Source organism: Oreochromis niloticus, linkage group LG17, assembly GCF_001858045.2.
Source record: "Oreochromis niloticus isolate F11D_XX linkage group LG17, O_niloticus_UMD_NMBU, whole genome shotgun sequence".
NCBI classification, from domain to species: domain Eukaryota; kingdom Metazoa; phylum Chordata; class Actinopteri; order Cichliformes; family Cichlidae; genus Oreochromis; species Oreochromis niloticus.
Genome location: NC_031981.2, coordinates 31,500,832 through 31,517,929, shown reverse-complemented (window position 1 = coordinate 31,517,929; position 17,098 = coordinate 31,500,832). Strand labels below are relative to the sequence as shown.

Genomic DNA, 17,098 nt, shown 5'->3' with positions numbered 1-17,098 from the left:
CTCCAGCTTTCTTTGATGAAGCCGAACATCATTCAGTGAAACCCAGTTTGTTCATCACATGCACCAGCAGACACACCAGCACTTCACGTAATTTTGACTCCTTTTTCTGGTGTCGTCAATTAAAACTTTGGAAATAATATGAGTTTTTGTAGAAATTACCTGAGACAAAGTGTCTTTTAAGTGTCTTCTGTTTGGTCTCAGTGAGATTGTATTTATATATATTATATTGTTATTATTTATTATAATGATTGGCTTCTGTTCTTTTTACTATAAAAATACAAATATGCATTCATTTATTATATATATTTATTGTAGATTTTACGGGTGTTTAGAGCAAATTCTCCTTTTTGAAACAAACATTAAATTTTCATGTGAAGTAGCAGACTGAGTCTGAGTCGATTGATGTTTCTAGTTTTGTGACCACACTGTGTAATAAAGTAATCCGCCTCTCTTTGAACATTTTGCTTTCATGAATGTCCACATGAAACTGTGGCGGCACAGGTGGAGACTACATTCAGGAACCATTCAGAACATGTTTAGAAGTTATGCAGTGACCCACCGTCACCGTCACTTCTGATGGCACAGAGGTGTAGAAGTCTGGATCTCTGTCCCCTGCTCTGCTGTAATCAGGGCTGATGTCAAACACCATCAGCTCGGTGTTGGTGTCTCCTCCATCCACACTGAACACGCCGCTCCAAAGCACTGGCTGCTCCCCCGGGATGACCGAGGAGGCCACGAGTCTGCTGCTTTCACCGTCAGAGACACTGAGAGTCGCGCCCCGCAGAGACTTGAGTGTATCAGTTTTGCTTCTTTCGCCTTTGAGCCAAATGAGGCGGACTCTGTTTGTCTGAGCTGAGAGCACGTTGGAGAACAGATAGATGGTTGATTTAATCTGAAACCCGTCAACAAACTCCACATCACCTTTACTTTTGATCCTAGGCGTGCCTGAAGCTCCATCAGTTAGAGAAAATATACCTCCACCCTGTTTGTTATCTGTATCCTGAAGGTTGATAGTTTCGGAATCGGAAGGGCACCTCTTTTCAAACGTCCCTTTCTTATCGCAGTGAGAATATACGTGTCATTTTCTGTTTTCTTCTTCACATCCACCAGAAAGCTGACTGACCTGCTGCTGCTCTTCAGAGGTCCCACCTGGATGGGTTCTCTGTACAGAAGCTTGGAGATGTTCTTTAGGTCCAGAACCTCGCAGTGACCGCAGTCATCGTCAGTCACACCGCAGCTGATCAGAGACGCATTGTTTGTGAAAGGCAACAACACGTTGATGCTGAAAGTTCCGTTCCAGTCAGCTGTATCAGAAACCCGGTAAAACTGCACATCATCCTGTTGGTTTCCGGTCTTTATTATTCCTCTCTGGGTCAGACTGTTGATCAGAGTCAGATCATGGCTCAGCTGGTACAGCCTCTCCTCTGTGGCGATATAAAGCGTGTTGGAAGTCACGGCAAATTGGCGGATGTCTCCATCAAAGGTAAAGCCTCCATCCTCCTCCAGGCACAGACTTCCCCAGAGAACAGAAAGCAGAGCGAGCAGCAGGATCATCTTGTAGCAGCAGTGATACTTGTGCCTGGGACACCGTCATACACTGAAGGTTTGCATGGCACTCTGCTCTGTGACACAGTGCCTCGTGCGTAAAAGCGCAGTGTGCCTCTGCTGAAAAAAGAAGTGTTAAAAGTAGAAGGAAGCACGCCCAGCTAATAGAAAAATCAGATTTCAATTTTAGGATTTAACATCGTTACTATTTTCTTTCAGCTGTTTTCTCTACTTTCTGCCATGTTCTCAGTCTGTACAGTTTAGTGTGACAGCAGAACCTGAACAAAATCAAAACAGTGACAGCACTCAGCTGCTGAGAAAGCGGTTGGTGAACCTTGAGTAAGTTGTTACACACTGAAGGAAGACAATGTTCTTCCAGGTGCACACTGAGGTTTATTAATCTGAAACATATCTGAATAATAGTTCTGTGTTACTGTCGGCTTCCATTACCATGGCTGGCCTGCGTTACTTTGTAAGCGATTACTTTGTCAGTCACTCATTGTCTGAGCAGCCACTGCCACCTACTGGACAAACCCAATATCGTCACTGCAACCCCCCCTGGCTTCTGCTCCGCGGCTGCTGAGTGACCCCTCATCTGGGACTCTCCTCAGCTCTTTCTGGGATAGTGGCGCGGCTGCCCCTCTGTTGGTCTTCCTTGGTCTCTTGTGTTCTGGGGGCCTCTGGATGTCTGGAGTTTTGATCTCCTCCATACCTGCGTCATGCCCTGGAGGACGGGGCAGTGGCCCCCCACACCCTCTAGCAGATCATTACATGAAGGAACCTTTAAAAAAAAACAAAAACAAAAAACAAGCGCGTCCATGCTCACAGGTGTACACACAGGTGATCACACACAAACTACACCCTTTTTGGCTCTTACCTCAAAGCACACTGTGCGCTGTCGATCTTACGTGCTGCACAATAATGTTTAATATTTAGTATTTACTGTCATATTCCCATAGATCATTGTGATGATGTTTATTACTCTCGTTTTCTTCTGCTTGCTTTCTTCTTTCTTTCTCAACAGGTGATCCAGGCGATCGATATATGTATTTTTTGTCTGCTTATTCTGTTGGTTTTTGGTTTTTCGCCCTTTTCCCCCGTCCCTCTTCCCCGCTGTTTTTCTTTCCCTCTTTCTTTCTCCCCTTTCCTTCCCCCAGTCAAGTCTGTCCCGTATTCAGCAAGTGAAAATAAAATAAACAATAAAAGGTGAATCAAATGGACCATTACGGCAAGGCTGGGATGGTCCATTTGGTAAAGTAAATCCGTTGGGCATCTTTCTTCGCCCTTAGACAATAATTCTGATGGCAAAAGAACCAAACGGGACAGGTTAAAAAAAAAAAAAAAAAAAAAAAAAGACAAACTCAATATCGCCTTAGAGCCACATCAGGTGAGAGCAAATGAGCTTTTTCGCTCTGTAATGTGATGTCAAAGGATACACACTGTATGGTTTTAATAAAGACAGAATATTTTCATTCGATGTGTTTTTATGTAATTTGATCTTTAGATCAGTCGCGCTGAGCACAGGTCCACTGATCCCTGCAAACATGAAGTCTGTGCTGGCTTTGAAAACTCGCAGAACTTCCTACAAGTTCTAACGACAGAACAACAAAGGCGACATCTAGTGTCAGCTCTGGGAAATTATTTTCTTAAGTTTATGGCATCCGTTAAATCAGGGGTGTCAAACTCCAGTCCTCGAGGGCCAGTATCCTAGTATAAGAAGCTACAAGGGCAGGTTAGTTGGAAAACAAGCAGGAAAGCGGGCCTCGAGGCCTGGAGTTCGACACCTGTGCGTTAAATGATCACCGACCAAAATATGAAAATATGACTTCTTGTACTCTGACAGAGACCACTAGACTGTTATTACCAACAAATGTCAGTAATAACAAACATTATTTTTTCTTATTTCTGATGCTAGTCTGAACAAAGTGATGGTCATAACACAACTGCGACACACCAACCAGGACCCAGCCAGAGCCCCAGCTTGAAGGCGGAGAACACCCAGAACCCCAAGTCCCAGTGGCGGTGGCTGTAGCTCAGGAGGTAGAGCAGATCACCTACTGATTGCAAGGTTGGTGGTTCGATCCTTGGCTCCTCCAGTCTGTAAATATCCTTGGGCAAGATACTAACCCCAACTTGCTCTCCGATGCATCCATCGGAGTGTGAATGTAGTTAGAAAGCGCTAAGTACAGAGAAAGTGCTTGTGAGATTGGGTGAATGTGGCATGTTTTATAGAGTGCTTTGAGTACTCTACTCCGGGAGAGTAGAAAAGCGCTATATAAGAATCAGCCCATTTACCATTTACCAGTCCATGTAGTGGCAGAGGCTTTATCAAGACTAATATGATTTGTCAGATGGTCCATCTTGAACATATGTTCACCTCTATAGTGCATTCTATGAAGTATTTTTTATTGTATTAATTGTAGACTGGGATTTCTAATCAATTTAAATGTTTTTAAGCATATCTAAGACTAGAAGTTTTGGTCTAGGCTCACTGATAAATCTGCATCCCACTTTGCAATAGGAAGGCATATTGATTCACCTTTTTTGGAAAGTGTCATGTATATTCTAGACAGTAATTCTGGGGTTTGAAGATTAAGGAATTGTACCACACTTGATGGTGTTTGTAATTCAACTGGATTAGGTTTACATTTCTTTTTATTATAGACTTAATAAGAGATTTAGAATGAGAATTTACTATAGATAGAGCTTATAGATAGAGCTATAGAGCTTTATTATAAATTTAAGATTTAGCAACTTAAACTTCAATTTAACGATTTGGTATTGAAGAATGTTTCAGTGATTACCAATTCATGTAAGACAAGACAAAGTGTGACAACCAACCAAGGTCTACCTCAGGGCTGGACTGGGACAAAACAATCGGCCCTGGCATTTTTCATCCAAGTGGCCCAGAATGATAACGAGATGATGATGGATCGCTGGACAAGAAATGAACAAATGGGCTGCTGCAAATGTTTGTATGGCCAGTGCCCAGAGGCCCAAAGGTGCATCGGAAAATGCCTGGTATATATACTCCAGATTACCAGTCCATGTGTGATCTACCCAAATTATTACACTGGTGTAATATTGATCGGCTGGAACGTAGGAACCTCATCTTTTTCTTTGACGATAAAACAGGTTTGAATCATGTTGCATGTCTACTTCTGGATTTTTATTTGATACGCATGTCACGTGAGGGATATTTCAATGAATGGGTAGGAAATATATTAACCTGGTCACTGGTATGGCCTTTTCAAGCATTTTAACTTTACCTTTTTGTTTGTGCTACCGTCTCCAGATTATGCATCATAGCAAGTCTCACTACCATCATAGTAAAATTTAGCTTTCATGCTTGCTGCTCTGCCTATGCCACCGAAATCTCTTACACCTGTCTACACCCACTACACCCTACCTACACTCTTCACCTCTCTAGTACACTGTCCATTGCTTTGGATGGTTGACCCCAGGTATTTACAGTTAACTCATCTGCCTTCACTACCTCCCTACAAATCACATAGTCATCTGTGAACATCATAGTCCATGAAGACTTCTGCCTGACCTTGTCTAAAATCACTTCAGACTTCAGTGCTCTCCTGCTGATGATAGTGCAAATTTCAGTTTGGAAGAAAAGAGTTGTGTGTGATTTTTAAATTATGGTGATTATTTTATTAACACAAATCCTGTGAGGCGTAAAACCTCCAAATTCGTTTTAGCCACCAGAGGTCACTTTTGGCCTACAACATTTAGCATGACGAAAAAGTTTATTTGGCCCGTTTATGAAGAAGAACCAAAGCGTCTGAAAATGGAAACTACAAAGAAAAATAGTTACAGTTCCTAAATAGCTTTGTAATAATTTTGTTAAACTTTATGAACTGAAGCAAATATTGTTTCTTTGTCCAAATACTTATGGACCCAGATGTCTCATCTGAAAAAAACATCAGATTTAAAACCTGTTACACTAAATATGCAAAAGACAAAGGATACAACAGATAAAATAATGTTTTATTTGTGTCCTGATAATATGATTCAAGCTAAAAAACATTTGCAGTAAAATTTAAATTGTAAAGAGAGAACAAAAAAACAAAACAAAGCAAACTCTGCAGGAAGCTTTATAATGCATATTTTGAGACAAACTTTTTCCCAAGAACACTCAGGCTGGTCAGTGGTCAGAGCTTATTCATCTCAACGGTGAGTCTCTTCTGCCAGAAAGAGATGATCGTCAACACTGAAAGACAAACAGTAACTCATTTAAACTGAAACATCAGCCATAAAGTGGAGAAGAAAAACTTTTCTATTATTTCTGCTGAAATCAAAGTGGAAAGTGGTGTAAAACAATCATTTTGCATAAGATTGTTTAATAATCCGTAAATGCAGAAAAGAAAAATTTCTGTCACTTACCTGCAATAACACAGGATATCAGCATGAAACACAATATCTGAAGGGCTTTGTGTAACTGGGACTCAAGCCCAAGACTTACTGTCCTGTCACCATACTTTATCTACAAAATAAAGAGAAACATTTTACAGAGGGAGGTCTCACCTGAGCAATGGGTCAAAATCTTTATTGTATGCATAAATATCATTTTGAAGTTTGAAAGCAACTGTTTGTTACCAATACAGCTGAAAAGGTCTGTTTGCCCTCATGATACATGGTAATCTCAGTTTCAGGCTTCTCCTCTAGAAAACCTCAAACTCAGAGTATGAAGAACTTAAAGGACACTCTGAAGAAACACTACAAAATGAAGGACATGGGTGAGCTATCCTACATTCTGGGCATCTTAGTGGTCCAAGACAAGGCCAAAAACCATGTTGTGCTTCATCAGAGACAGTATGGAATGGACAGTGCCAATCCAGTAGCAACTCCAGCTGACACAAATGTCAAATTAAGAAAGAGTGATGATGTCAGTCAACCTGTAAACCCAAGCATGTATCAGTCAATGGTTGGAAGTTTATTGTATGCTGCCATGGCCACACGACCAGATATTGCACAAGCAGTGAGTGTGGTGTCAAGATTCAATGCAAACCCAAACACTACACACCTTACAGCGGTGAAAAGAATCCTGAGATATTTGAAAGGAACTCTAACCCTGGGACTCAAATATCAAAGGACAGAAACAGGAACCTTGGTTGGGTATTCAGATGCTGATTGGGCAGGTGATAGGACGATCGATGTTCTACAACTGGAAACATCTTTCTACTTGCAGGAGGTGCAGTTAGTTGGCTTAGCAAGAAACGAGTTGCACTTTCAACTGCAGAGGCTGAGTATATTGCTTTGAGCCAAGCTGCACAAGAAGGAATTTGGTTAAGACGACTACTAACTGAGCTTGGAATGGAGACCACAGCAACAGTGATCATGGAGGACAATCAAGGAGCAATTGCAATCGCAAAAAATCCAGTTGATCATGCAAGAACAAAGCACATAGACATTCGTTACCACTACATTTGTGAATGTGTGCAAAATGGACAAATCCAGCTGAAGTATTGCTGTACAGAAAACATGAAGGCTGACATCTTAACCAAACCACTGCCTAGACAAAAGTTTGAGTATCTCAGAGAGAAGATTGGACTGTGTTCAGTTTAAAAGGGTTATCATATGCTTAACATGCCTATATTATGCTTATGTTAAGATGTCAATCATATAACTGTAATGTAGAATAATAGTTTTGTCTAAGATGGACACAGTACATTTTTTTTGTGTGAGTTCAAAACAAAAGAGAAAATGTTTTATTTTCTAGTAACACTGTGATATAGGTGCATATTTTTTTAGAAAGAAATAAGCAATGGCGGTCAAGTAAGTGAACTCCATGGTAAAATTAAGTGGGAGTGTTGTAATAATAATTTTACAATGTATGTTGAAGGGATATTACTGCCCTCTGTTGGTGTGTCTGTGCATTACAGCAATAAAAAGGTGTTCGTTAAAAACATAACACAGGTCCTCCAGTCGGCTCTGTGCAGCAGACAGATTCACAGTGCTGTTTGTGGGATCAAGAAAGAAACACTTCTCTACCAGACTGAAACTGTGAGAAGAACAATGGACTAGTCCTCCTCTGACTGTACAAATATAGACGTGTTTTTTAATTGTTAGTTTCTCACGATTCACTATGTGGATATGGTTCAGCAAGGTAAAGAAACACGACTCAATAACATGCTGCCTGATCCATAAGATAATAATTTGGTGTGTATTAATGATGAAAGGGGGAAAAAATATAATAGTTCCCAGAACACAGAGTGTTACTGATATAAAGTGATTGTCAGCTGTGACAGCAGGTGTTAGTAAACGATATAAATGCAAGTGATGATGAAGAAAAGGCTGAACTTAAAGTAAAGATACAGTCTGATCATTTATCTGTAACAGCTAAACAGTGCAGAGACGATGGCCGTGCTAAAAACACAAGTGTGGAAAGAAAATCAGTGTCAGGAGGAGACCTTGACTTACCTTTGACTTTATTTCATTTAAACACACAGTCAGAAATGTTTTAAGGTTATTTAAAAAATGATATTGTACTCATAAATATACTATTTGTTTGTAATATTGATTAGTGTGTAATTAATTCTTCCAGTAAATTGATGCGTTCTCATAAACGTGTTGAATGAATCCAGTGTGCATTTTAAAGACAATAGTAAACTAGTTAAAAACCCATCGTATTGTTGGGGAAGACCATGGAGAGAATGAAAACAGATGAAGCTGATTTTTAGATACTAACAGTCTCTTCTCTGTGGATCAGAGTGGGTTTCATAAAGAAAGCGGGACGATGGATAGTTTATTATGTTTGGAATCAGAAATCAGGAAAGCTCAAACAAATAAGGATATGATGACAGCTGTCTTCTTTAATACAGCCATACAACATGTTATGGACCAGTGGCGGTCCTAGCTTGTTTGGCGCCCTGGGCGAACACTCCCTCTGGCGCCCCCCATAAAACTGTTGTCGTAACCATACTGAATTTCACCAGAGAAACACACACACACACACACACACGTATGAAGAGAGAGAGAGAGAGAGAGTATGCATAGTATGCAAATGGCTACCAAACAGCCATCATAATACGTCATACAATGAGAACAGGACAAATCAACAACTGACAATGACTAATTAATATTAAAATCTGTAACATAATGTATTGTTTGGAGTTTAGTCTGTTACTATTTTTACCATTTCTTCTTGGAGCAACTGTAATCCACATTATTTCCTTAGGGATTAATATTAAAGTATTCTGATTCTGATTGTTTCAGGATACATGACCTGCCATTATCCAATGACACATCTGCTTACCTGTATCTTTTGCTCGTTTTAAATTGTTATTGGTCCCTTTACCCCTAGTCCTAAAGTGTATATTTATTTTCTTACTCTTCTTATATATATTGTTTGTTTACTTGCACTGCTGTAACTGGAACCTTGTCCTCTCGTGTCTCTATATACTGGACTGTATGTAGCAGAGATGACAATAAAGTTTACTTTGACTTAAGCAGCAAGCAGGCGCACCGAGGGCTCTCGCGCTCACTTTTCGAGTACAGAATTTCGAAAAAAAACATTGGTGCAAATTATAAGTCTGTATCATAATGTCTGGTGTTTTCGTGTTTGTTGGTTTGTTTTTATTTTCTTTTATTTTGCGAGCTCCAGCCAGCCAGAGAATCCCCCGCCGCCCCGCCCTCTCCTCCCTGTGCCACAAGCAGCAGGCGCACCTCGCAAACGGAGGGCACCTGAAGAGGAATGGAGGAGGACAGCACTACTGTGGTAGAGGAGCGGTGTGTGTGCAGACATGGCTGCTGTTGGTGAAGCGGACTGAACTTAGAGGAGAGACACAAACTAAAGTATCGATCCCATCACGTCAGTGTGGACCTGATACCAACGTCTGTATCGCTTCTATCGATGCTTGTATCAATCCACCCAGCCTGAGTTGAAGCAGCAATGAGTTCAGTTCAGTATCTGAGAGAGTTCATCAAGGAGAGACTAACTGCTGTTGGTGAAGAAATCTTCTCAGAGGTTCAAAAAACCATCGTATGAGGAGGAGATCTACCGTCAGCACAGACTGCTGGATATCAGCCGGAAACCCGACAGAAACTCACACATCATAGGTACGGACATGTTTTTAACTCTGTGCTGTTCAAGCTCAGATTCTTCAGTGTGACTGACTTTACTAGAAGATGTTAAACTGGGTATTTATCAGTGCTGTGGGTCAGTGTCCAGTGATGGACTATGTTGGACTGGTGCAGGTCCATGGTCACTGATAGGTTAGGTTTTAAAACAGTTTAATTGATTTATTTATTAAACTGTTTTTTTCTCTAACAGATTCCAGTGTTGAGTACATCAGGCGTCAGTGTTTTAGATCCTCTGTAAACACTGAGACTGTGCAGTAAAGATCTAGTTAGATGTCAGCAGAAAACACATTTAACAAGTTGTTAACAGACTTCTCTGAAGTTGAAGTGAAGCTTCATTTAAAGAAGGATTTCACACACTGATGTTTTCATGGTGGTCACCCTGCAGTTTAGTTTGGTGGACTTTGTGTCTTTGCTCACAGTGAGGAGCTTCAATGCTAACATGTTAGTGTGTAGCTGTGAGTGTGCACAACTATTTCCCTGAGCTGTTGTGTGTGTCTGTGTGTGGCTTATAATGGGTCAAATAACAGGATGATGACCATTTATTTAGTTTTGATTCATGCTTTTAAAAAATAGTTTTTGTATCAACACGTTAGTGATTATTGTTCTTGTATTTCTTTGTTCCTCAAGACCTCCCACAACAACATGACTGTAAGGAAGAGGAGGGTCTGGATGAGCAGCAGGTCTGTAACCAGGAGAGGAACTCCAGTCTGGACCAGGAGGACCCAGAGCCTCCACAGATTAAAGAGGAACAGGAGGAGCTCTGCAGCAGTCAGGAGGGAGGGAGAGCAGCTTGGACTGAAGGAGGAGACTGAAGGCATTATCGTCTGGACTGATGAAGAGCAGCTCAGATTGATGGAGACCATCTGGAAACCTGTGATAAAGTTACACAGAATGTAAGACTGTGATGTTTTACTAACAGTAAATGTGACTCATGGGTGTCAAAGTGGACCAGTGGTTAGCACTGTTGGCTCACAGCAACAAGGTCTTGAGTTTGACTCCACCATGTGTCCGGGCCTTTCTGTGTGGAGTTTGCATGTTCTCCCCTTGTTCACTCACCAGAGACATGCAGACAGCTGGGTTAGGTTAGTTCACTGCATTTATTTTCAGATGCACAGGAAGAATTGAAGTTTTCATTTACATAAACACATTTCCACCATTAATTCATACGAAAAGGTGAAAATTAGTGTATAAAAATTCAGCAGAATGAAAGACGTGAAACATCTGAGTTTCAAATTTCCACCCACTGCTCAGACAAAATCTACACAGAGACACAAAGCCAGCAACACAAGTTTCATTTTCTTCTGTTACCAGTTTAAGTTAAAGAAAGTGGTGAGATTAGAACAGTTTACAGGTCTGGGTAAGTATGAATAAATATTTTTATTCTGTTTTGGAAAATATGAATTCAGAGTTTCTAAAATGAAATTTATCAGACAAGAAGAGAGTTTTCATGATATTTCAAGCACAGCAAAACATTTAAGAGAGCTCTCCCCCAGCATGCCTTTTTATTACTGTAGCCATTCCAGACATCCACATTCATTTAACTAAAACCAACAACATCTATGTATTTCATACATCACAGACATTCACATATGAAGCTGAACCTTGAACTTTGCTAATACGAGTGTCAGAACTAAACATCTGCATCAGTGCCCGAATAATTTGTCATGTTTTTACACTTTAAATTTCAGTGGTATATGTGAGCAACAAGCTCAATATGTAGAGACCTGCTAATAGTTCAGGCCACTAAATATTTTCTCAAATGTTTGTTTTGCCATCATTTTTTCCCCTTTGTGCCTTCAGATGTCCAACAGCAGCATGCTTTTGAGGAAGAGGAGGTTTTTACCAACCAGGAGGTCTGTAACCAGGAGAGAAACTCCAGTCTGGACCAGGAGGACCCGGAGCCTCCACAGATTAAAGAGGAACAGGAGGAACTCCGCAGCAATCAGGAGGGAGTAGAGCTGGGCGATATAAGATTTTTTCATATCACGGTATGTTTTTTTCATTTCAGGCGATAACGATATATATCACGATATAAGCCAAATAATTATATTTGTCTGATTTAAATGTGCCGTTGCTCACAAGTAAAATGTGAAATAATCAGCAGCTTGTTTTGATTTAAATATTTATTTCCCATAATAAGTTCAACAGGGTAGATGTACTTAAGGAACATGAGACTTTTTCAGATAAATAAAGGCAAATATTGCAAACTACACAAAAGGCAGCCGCTAAAGCGTTTAAGTTTCAAAATAGAACAAACAAAACAGACTACTAAATTGTCAATTCCACTTAGAAACAAAATATTAATTCTAAAAATAAAGCTTAGTTTGTTTTACAGAAGAACAGACAAAATTGACTAACTTTTGTCAATATCAAATAAATTGAGAACTAAAAGGAAATTCTCAATCTCTCCTTGTTGTATAGCTTAGCTTTTCAAACAGTTACTTTAGTCTGACAAAAGCCGAATGACGAATTAGCGCTTTCAGTCAGAGATTGAGCATGCAACGGTTTATTGTATTTCCAGACTTGCTTCGGCACAATTTACAGTGCGCGCTACTCTGTTTTTTGTCAGACTTGAAATAGCCGAAATACCTTCACACTACGGAACTTCTATGGCCCTTCCGTTCGACAATCTCTCCGGCATTGGAAACATCATCTGTTTTCTCTTCGGTAACCTTTGGTTACGCTCTCGGTTGATTTTTCTCTAGTCGGCACACTCATTTCCTCCATTACCTGGGCGGCACGGCGGCTGGCTGCTTCCCAAACAAATACACATGTGAGCCTTGGCGCTTGTGCTGTACGTAACAAGTCACGTGACGTGACGCTGCGGCTGTGATTGGTTCGGCTCTGTGCTACTTAATTTGGATTGGCTATTCTTCCTGGTTTTTTTTAAGAGGACAAGAGAGATGAGGCCTATTGCAATAGTTTAATTTTTCTATCGAGAAAAAGTTATTTCGCAATACATATCGTTATCGTTCTATCGCCCAGCTCTAGGAGGGAGAGCAGCTTGGACTGAAGCAGGAGACTGATACTTTCATGGAGACTCCTGCTTACGGGGAAAGTGCCCGCAGTGAACCAGAACCAAACAGCGAGCAGCTGCTTTCTGACAGCTCTCCTGAAGCAGAGAGCCGAGATCATGAAGAAAATCAGCATGTGGACTCAGGATCTATTACAAATGCAGAGCTGAAGAAAAGATGTCACAGAAAGAGAAGTCACAGTCAAAGAGTAGACAACACTCCTGTGTCAGTGAGTCAAAGTAGAACGGACACAAAGAATAAGTCTGTACAATGTGACGTGTGTGGAAAAACTTTAAAGAATAAATACAAAATGACTAGACATCTAAGAATTCACACAGGTGAGAAGCCGTATTCCTGTAGCACCTGTGGAAAAAGATTTGTTACCTCATCATCGTTCAAAACACACACGAGAACTCACACAGGTGAGAAACTATTCTTGTAGCACCTGTGAGAAAAGACTTGTCCAGACGATACAATTAAAGAATCACATGAGAATTCATACTAGTTAAAATGTTCATACTTATAAAATGTGGGAAAACTGTGAGTCATGGCTGAACATCTGAGTGAAAAGATGATACATATTAAAGTCAGTATTTTAGACCCAGAACAGTAAAGAAATCTCAGCATTGTTTGTTCTGTTTATTACGTTATTCTGTTAATTGTAACAGGGAAACTCTTATCTTACATTTCACCAAGGTTAAAGTTCAGTGTGCTCCTGTTCTGCTGGTTCATTGTTTAATTTCATGGATTTAAGTGGTGTTCATGTGTCTTTAAGGTTTATTAAGATTTTCAGATTTTTTTTCCTTACAAAGATGTAATCTCAAATGTGTAAAAGCAGCGTAACAGAGTGTTCTGCCTTATTTAACACAGGTTTTTCATTGTTTCTGACAGTGGTGTTCCATCAGGACAAGCTTGCCCTGTCAAATTTCAAAAATAGTGATGAATTAAAATGTATCAAAGTAAAGTGATGTCACTCCTTTCATTTAAGACAGTGCTTTCATAAAACTACTCACCTTCATTTAATATTTAATCTATTTATATTACCGCCGTCTTGTGGCTGCAGTTGGTTTTTGTCACTGAAAGCTGTTCTTCTTTCATGTGTAGTCATCTAGGTCTATGTGTATGTCTCCTGGGTAAGCTGGGTAAGCTGTGAGGCCAACAGCTTGTTTCTGGTGTTTTGTGCGAGTTAATTGCCCCTGTGAAATAAATGTATTGGCTCAAATGATGTTTTTTTTTTCTTGTGTGCAATTTATGACATAAAAGTAAGTTCGCAGTGTAACAGGTGGGATGCTACATAATGATTTGAAAAATTATACCACTACTTGTCACTGTCAGCTAACAATAAATCTCTTTTGGCAAAATAGATCTTTACCTGTAGTTGTATTAATATTTTATAATTCCTTAGCCGGGAAGGAGTGAAGAAAGCTGAAGATTTCCATCTATAGTGCAGACAGACAGGACAACCTGTATCTTTTAATCTAATCAAATTTACCTTGTTAAATTGTGGAGGAAGGTGTTTGTGCTTGTTTTGGGGGGTGGGGGTGGCAATTGTTTCTGCTTGCCTTTTTGTAAGTCACCACATGTTTCTGATGTTGTTTTATATAAATGTAAAAACTGATATTTTGCCTCTTTGGATAAAAATATTCCAGGACATTATAGAGGGTAAAACTTGGAGTGACTTGCCTGAGAGCAAGTAGTGGGAGGGCTTCTAGGAAGCCTGGAATATAAAGTTAGTGTTATTTTAAAATTTCTTCTTATGAGTTTCAGTAAAAGGAGTAGATGTTACAGTCTCTTATAATGCATTGCTTTAAATGGAGAGAATCTTGAGGGATGGCTGTTATGAGGAAAGGCAGCCCAGAAACTTTACCAGCAACACACATCGTTGTGTGCCTCAACTTTCGGTCTTTTACCCAAGCTAATCTGTCATTTTTTCTTCCTTGGTTAGGTTTAGGGATTAGAGATCTGATCAAAATTATCATATTAAAATTTGGGACACGTCGTCAGTAGTGGAGCCTGGATTCATCGGATGTTTCGGGCATTATCACTAGACACCTTTATCCAAGGAGGCCCTGCCAGGGTCGATCAGGCCCCGGAGTGTGCCACTGCTTTATGTTAGGTTGTTATTTCTCTTCTTCTTTCTTCTGCTTAGTTTTCTGTACTTCTATCTATTCACTTCAACTGAGAAATAATAATTACCTCTTTAGCATTTATGGAGCCTCACTTCTTCAAAGGGATAGAAAAGGTGATAAAGAGATTTTACATTAGTAATTCCTTTTGTGCATAATTTTATATTATTGTTAATAATAAATGAATTAAAGCAACAAAAGGAAAAAGGAAAAAGCTGAAAATTTAAATAGTTAAAAGTTGAAATGTAAAAATATTGGTTTTTGTATTATATGATTTATTACATTTTCTGTGGAGTGAATAAATAAAAGTATATTTACAGTGGCCCCTAGAGACAAAGCACGTACAACCTCCAAAACACGTAAAAACCCCAAAACGTGTAAAAACTATAATTTTATATTGTTGTTAATAATTTAATTAAAGCAACAAAACAACCTGAGGAGCCAGTTGGGAGCCGAAAGAGCCGGCTCTCTTTAGTGAGCCGAGCCGAAAGAGTCGGTTCTCTAAAAAGAGCCGGAAATCAAATTACTAGTAAGTATCAATCATTACTTTGTTATGTTTTTTAGTATATTTACCCACTAGTTTGCTTAGGAGATTAAATGGCGAACATGTCCAGGCTTCTAGGGGATTCTCTGTCTCTTTTAGATATGCATGGATCCATTCATGTATAACTCTACTATGGCATGACCAGTTATACAACAAAATGTTAGGAAAGGCAAGACCCCCTTTATGTTTGGGCAGCTGTAACGTTTTCATACTTAACCCTTGTGCTCCCCTTCGGGGCAGCCCCAGACCCCAGGGGTCCCAGAGTACCTCACCCTCAGTAGAGACAGGTGAATGAAAATGAAAAAAACAGAACGATCATTTGGGGTCGAAGAGTGCCCCAGAGCGTTTCTAATGGGTTCGTCAGGGGATCGGGAAAGAAAACGTAGCACTTGGGGGCCACGCACAGAAGCTGCTGCGGCAGCGTGGGGGTCATTGATACCCCAGTACATGAAAATGAAGCATAATCACAATCATGATAATAATGATAATATTAATAATAAGAATAATAAGGAGAAGAAGAAGAAGAAGAATACAACACACAGACGCTTCTGAGTTATTTTATTTTATTTGAAATTACACTCACGATACAACTGAGGCAATCTGGAAGGCAAAATAAAAGTCAACAACGGGGTCGAATCAGCCGTTTCAAGACAAACAAATCTCAGTAGATATGTCAAGAACAGGTTTACATGAAAAAAAAAGGTTTACATGAAAAAATATCAACAAACTGTGCGTGTTTCAGGCGCTCGGTGCTGTACAGCACCTCCTGTGGACGAACGTCATAGAGCCTGCCCGAAACTAGGAGAAAAATTGAAACGGGAGTGGCAGCCACAGAGGGAAATGATGACCTATCCAGTAAGTATCATTTAGGGACATGTGCAATAGGGGGGTGCGTTTTTAACCCCCTCCCCCGGGGGCTGTATTTTTGATTACAATATCAACAAACTGTCCGTGTTTCAGGTGCTGTACAGCGCCTCCGGTGGCTGTGAATACATGATAAAAATATCACCGTAGGATGCGTGCATTGAAAGAATCAGCCTTTTGTGACAAACGAATCTCAGTAATCTCCTTTGTAACACTCTGTGACCAGCCGCAGCTGGCCGATTTTCACCACATCCTCTCCCACCAGTTTGTCGCCCTCTGCCTCTTTTCTGAGACAGCTGTCGGTGACAGACTCGGGCGAAACGTCCTCTTTGAAAGCGTTCGCATCCCCCAGGATGGTGTTTCCGGACGCACTCTTTCCCAATCCTGTTTTACCGACCAGAAGGAGTCTCAGTTCTTCACGGGTCGCAGAGCCTGCGGGGTTGGGGAAATGATGGTAACATTTGAATCATTCTAGAAAAAAATAAAAAATAAAACACTACGTTCCACTAGGCTATTCTTTTGTTATTTTTGTATCGATGTTGACAGCAAGCAGTTTGTCCACATAAAGCGAGTACCACAAGCAGCACACAACCCTGGGATTGCACTTTACCTTCGTATCGATGTTGACAGCGAGCAGTTTGCCCACATAACGCGAGTAGCACAAGCAGCACACATCCCTGGATCCGGCCTTTGGTCGCCAACATTTTCAGTAAGCTAAGAAAAGGAGAAAGAAAAAAGAGGTGAAATTAAGGCACATTCAAGGAAAGTCTTTCAGATCAGATTAGCAAGTTAAACCAAACTGAAAATACACGTTGAATAAACCATCCAATCCAATCCAATCCAGTTTTATTTATAAAGCACTTTAAAATACCCAGCACAGGAACAAAGTGCTGTACAGAAAATACATTAAA

The 17,098-nt window shown here is 40.2% G+C and overlaps 2 protein-coding genes and 1 long non-coding RNA gene across 4 annotated transcripts in view; 1 reads left to right on the top strand and 2 right to left on the bottom strand.

Moving 5' to 3' along the window:
* Positions 1-1,250, bottom strand: part of LOC109195129 (plexin-C1) — a 31,946-nt gene extending 30,696 nt beyond the window's left edge. Inside the window, exon 1 of one of the 2 annotated variants that reach the window (XM_025899705.1) lies at positions 560-1,250. In XM_025899705.1, coding sequence (XP_025755490.1) covers positions 560-649 — 90 coding nt within the window. In that variant the 5' untranslated portion in view covers positions 650-1,250. The remainder of the gene's footprint in view (positions 1-559) is intronic. The other variant, XM_025899706.1, reaches the window with a different exon arrangement.
* Positions 1,251-9,228: 7,978 nt separating this feature from the next.
* On the top strand, positions 9,229-13,923 carry LOC112842661 (uncharacterized). The gene is made up of 4 exons (XR_003214576.1): positions 9,229-9,615; positions 10,267-10,532; positions 11,440-11,627; positions 12,625-13,923. It is a non-coding gene; the product is annotated as an uncharacterized LOC112842661 (long non-coding RNA).
* A 2,295-nt stretch (positions 13,924-16,218) lies between these two features.
* Positions 16,219-16,998, bottom strand: LOC109194457 (GTPase IMAP family member 5). The gene is made up of 2 exons (XM_005462102.4): positions 16,798-16,998; positions 16,219-16,619 (listed from the first exon to the last, which is right to left on the bottom strand). The coding sequence occupies exons 1-2, from the start codon at positions 16,889-16,891 to the stop codon at positions 16,381-16,383; spliced, it is 333 nt and encodes a 110-aa protein (XP_005462159.2). The 5' UTR covers positions 16,892-16,998; the 3' UTR covers positions 16,219-16,380.
* Positions 16,999-17,098: the final 100 nt, after the last annotated feature.